General features: G+C 34.1%; 1 protein-coding gene across 1 annotated transcript; it reads left to right on the top strand.

Annotated features, from left to right (window-relative positions):
- Positions 1-3,412: 3,412 nt before the first annotated feature.
- LOC128206126 (uncharacterized) lies at positions 3,413-4,132 on the top strand. The gene is made up of 2 exons (XM_052908394.1): positions 3,413-3,540; positions 3,743-4,132. The coding sequence occupies exons 1-2, from the start codon at positions 3,477-3,479 to the stop codon at positions 3,985-3,987; spliced, it is 309 nt and encodes a 102-aa protein (XP_052764354.1). The 5' UTR covers positions 3,413-3,476; the 3' UTR covers positions 3,988-4,132.

Below are 4,132 nucleotides of genomic sequence, written 5' to 3'. Positions count from 1 at the left end.
TTTTCGAAGGAAAATTGCCGATGTTATCCGATTGTCCTTTAAACTATAGATTTGTTATCGTCTTCAGTTTTCAGCCATTACTCTATGAACGTTCAAGATCTTTCAAATGCGATTTGGTACACATGTTGCCAGATACATAACAGATATGTATAGCAAGGTACATACATATGGCTTAAATATATAGTTATTGCCCCTTTTCGACCTAAAAGCATAAAAAAATATTGTCAAAAACTAATATAAAATTCACATCGTAGTGCAGAGCCCATTTAATCTAACTTTTTGATGTATCACGTCGCTTACGACATGCGTCTTTCGTAGTTTTAGCTAACTCTTACAAAAAATTGAATTCGAAATTTACTTGGGTTGTCTACCTCGTAAATCCCAATAAGTAATTCTTTGTAATAGCGTCGGGATATGAAGCTACACTCAAAACAGATTTAAATTTGGAAACTATTATGCACTATTTATAAACGGGTAAACACAAATGAGAAAGCAACATAATTGTTGCGTTTAGTATTTTAATTGTGTACAATGATGTATTATCGCACCGACAATTCTATGCTTTATCATCATAGGTTTTTTATCATCTGGTGTCTAGTCCCTTTAAATTAACACATACATATAGTTTGTGCTCCAGATGCCGTAAATGCTGTGCCCTCGCATAAACAGTGTGTGTCAGGATTATACTGTAGTAATGTATTCAACTGTTCCAAATGTAGTACTAGATTAAAATCTTAAATTTACTTTAAGATTGTTAGTGGAGAGATCTGATCGCTTACCATATCTCTCTCAATACCGAACTATATTTGATGGATATACAGACAGTTTAAAGCAAAAGAGATGACCGAAAAGTTAAAGATAGGAGTTGTTATATCATCCACCAGAGAGGTTCGCATAGGAGAAAGGGTTACAACATTTGTGAAAAATGCCATCCTTAAGGACCATGAAGTTGTTGTATTTGGTACGTACATTTTATTTTTCGAATTTAATAGTTCACTGTTACAATAAATTTGTTATATTTAGTACGTGCATTTGTTTGCAAATGTTGCACTGACTGTATGTACTTTTAGTTTTGCATTGTGTTTTGCATTGTTCATGTACATTTCTTGTCTAAGATTGGTATAAAAAGGCTTTACAAACGTAACTATCGTAACTACCACACTTATTAACGCTTATACAAAATATATTATTAAAATTAAGTTCGTTTATTTCAAGCAGATTTTAAAAATAATATTTATAATATGAGGACATGCTGTTCGTAGCCTATTTTAACGCAAAGGTTATAAATGGAGTATACGTTGTTTGTTCAAAATGTCAAATACCGTTATCTGTGTTTACATAGCTATACACATCTTATAGTATTCAGGTCAATTCAAAATGATGATGCGCATATAGAACTAAAATTCATCCACACGACGTATACGATAAGCCTAAATTCAAATATTTCTCGAAGTGAATATATATATATATATATATATATATATTATATATATATATATATATATATATTTATATATATATATTATTTATTTATTTACTGGCGATACAGATGCGCGCATGAAATACATCCATCAGCAGTTCACATAACATGTTCATAGCAATACTAAAATCAACTCATGTGAACATGTACATTTAGCTTCTAATACTTTTGTTGAATGTTTCCTGGATATTGGTTAATACGGGTTTAAAAACCTTTTACGGTTCATATTTGAAAAGGACTCCTTTTTGGCATGGGCGATGCGTTTTATTCGTTTAGGTTTACAAAATATCGTTAAAACAAAATATTTATATAATAAGGTTTATTATGGCATTACCGTATACAGTCACCGTCTCTCAATCAAAATGAACGGTCATCAAATCATATATCGAATTTTGACACAACATCTCCGCTATTTCCCTCCGTCAACTTCCTCTGCATTGCCTAAAGCTGAAACTATTAGTGTGAATAAAGAAATGCTTTGTATTGTTAGACGTGGCTTATTTTTGTTTAATTAAGGTTCTTAATTGTAATAAGACAGACTACTACTGACACGTTCTTGTTCACACCTTCTGGGCATATGACCACTCTGGAGCAAATTCCTCGCTCCATGCTAGTCCTTTCATGCGGGCTAATCAGACTGGACGCTCTGCAATATGTTTTAATTTAATTTTAAATAGATTTTGTATTATGCGTGAAATAGAGTAACACGTTTTGTAATTTAGGACTTGAAATTTATACATCCAAAATGAGTGACTAGAAGCAGCTACCTCAGCAGCGGAGGAATTTAATTTTGATGAATGGGAAGCTTCCCTAAAACTGTCGCGAACGGTGTCGCAGGCGCTGAGATAAGAAGAGTTGGAAACAGAGGATGCCTTGCGACCCATTCTGGAAAGTGACCTTACACAAATTATTATGCAGGACCTAAAATGTGGAAAGGTGAACATATGAGCTCTACAGACCACAATAGGGGCACCAGGACGACTCTACGGCAAGCACAATAATAGTATTTACTGACACATCTATAACTCATAACTTGTGTTTTGGGAGGTTTTGAGGCAATGGCCTGGCATGTAAGTGGTTGATTCGCACTTTAGAATACAACCTACATGTTCAGCCAATGAACTTACAGATAAGTCCGACAGCAAGTTAAAACTCATTGCCATTGTATTTCATCGCCCACATGTTTACCAATTATAACATGATAATGATTTGATTGCTTTAATGTGTACACATAATGGTTCTCACATGTTTGTAATGATGTAAATTGTGTATATGCTTGATTAGCATGTAAGCAAGGATAACCCAAATGGAACACACATATAGCGGTCATATTTATGAAAGCTGGACAGATATACCAGGGGAAATGGATCACATATCTGGACATGACTCACATAATGTTGTTCACACGTGTTTTCAAAATGCTTAATGCACCCGTATATATAGTATCTTAGTAATCTTAAATATGGTTTGGTGTATGTGTGTATGTATACAGCTGTATATGGATTGGACTGAAAAACATACTACAAATACAAGAAGTGTTTCGCAACTTCTACTATCATAATTGCATAACTTTACTACTGGAGAAACTGAACCCATCTATATCTAATTTCATTTATCAACCACTGTTGGAATTTCAGATCCGTTGAAAGAAGATCTTCCACTGACACAACAGTCCTTGAATTTTATGTTCAACCCTTCGGCTGTACCTCAAAACATAAAGGATCTGAATGAAAGATTCAAAGGCAAGTCATTGGTATATTACCAATGTTTACAGTTTATGTTCTTCTTCTTAATGTTTTTCGTTGACGCTGGTTTATGTGAACTAGTGAAGAAAGAAAATGGCGGAGTTGTATTTCAATGTGAAATGTTTACTTCAAAGATAAAGTATTTTGTTTCCGTTTACATTCATTAATGTTCATCATTAACAGCCCTGGACGCAATCGTACTTGTATGTGCTGAATACAACTGGTGCCTACCCCCCGCCCTGACGAATCTCATGGACAACATTCCCCCACACACTGTGGCATGGAAGCCATGTGGATTTGTTACCTATGCCATCGGTATCAACGTTTTAATTATTATTTAGCATTATTACTTAAATACCATTGTATAACTATTTGCATTTTAAAGTCTGTCCTATTTTTTAAAGAAAAAAGTATGGTTCTTGTGATTATTATTATTATTATTATTATTATTATTATTATTATTATTATTATTATTATTATATTATTATTATTTTAATTAATATGATTATTATTCAAGGACCAATGGGAGGATCAAGAGCCGCTGTACAGCTTCGGATATTTACGGGCGGTATGGGCATGATTGCTGTACCAACGGGTACAGCCATTCCACAAGCCCACGAAACACTAGATGAGAGTGGAAACACCGAGGACAATAAGCTGAAGGAGGAGCTTGATGTAACGTTAAAACAGGTGTATTGGGCGGCCAGGGCACTGAAGTCCTACTCTGGGAATAACCCTGCACCAAACTGGGCGCCATCATAGAACTGGCATTTAAAGATACTCAATTCCGAAAAAAGAGAACAACTGTGAAGCTTGCTTAGAATATTGTTATATTTCAATTTGTATAAATAAAGTAAAATGAAACCTTTTTTCTTTGGCATTGCCTTTAATGAAACGATGTATTGTT

The sequence above is a fragment of the Mya arenaria genome, chromosome 10, assembly GCF_026914265.1.
Source record: "Mya arenaria isolate MELC-2E11 chromosome 10, ASM2691426v1".
In the NCBI taxonomy this organism is placed as follows: domain Eukaryota; kingdom Metazoa; phylum Mollusca; class Bivalvia; order Myida; family Myidae; genus Mya; species Mya arenaria.
This window is presented reverse-complemented; position numbering and strand designations above follow the sequence as displayed.

What these genes read in the sequence shown, in the direction of transcription:
- LOC128206126 (XM_052908394.1), top strand. Translation starts at nt 3,477, where the DNA reads ATGGACAACATTCCCCCACACACTGTGGCATGGAAGCCATGTGGATTT. An exon ending in ATTTGTTACCTATGCCATCG is followed by an intron (nt 3,541 to 3,742) that starts GTATCAACGTTT and finishes TTATTATTCAAG; the next exon opens with GACCAATGGGAGGATCAAGA.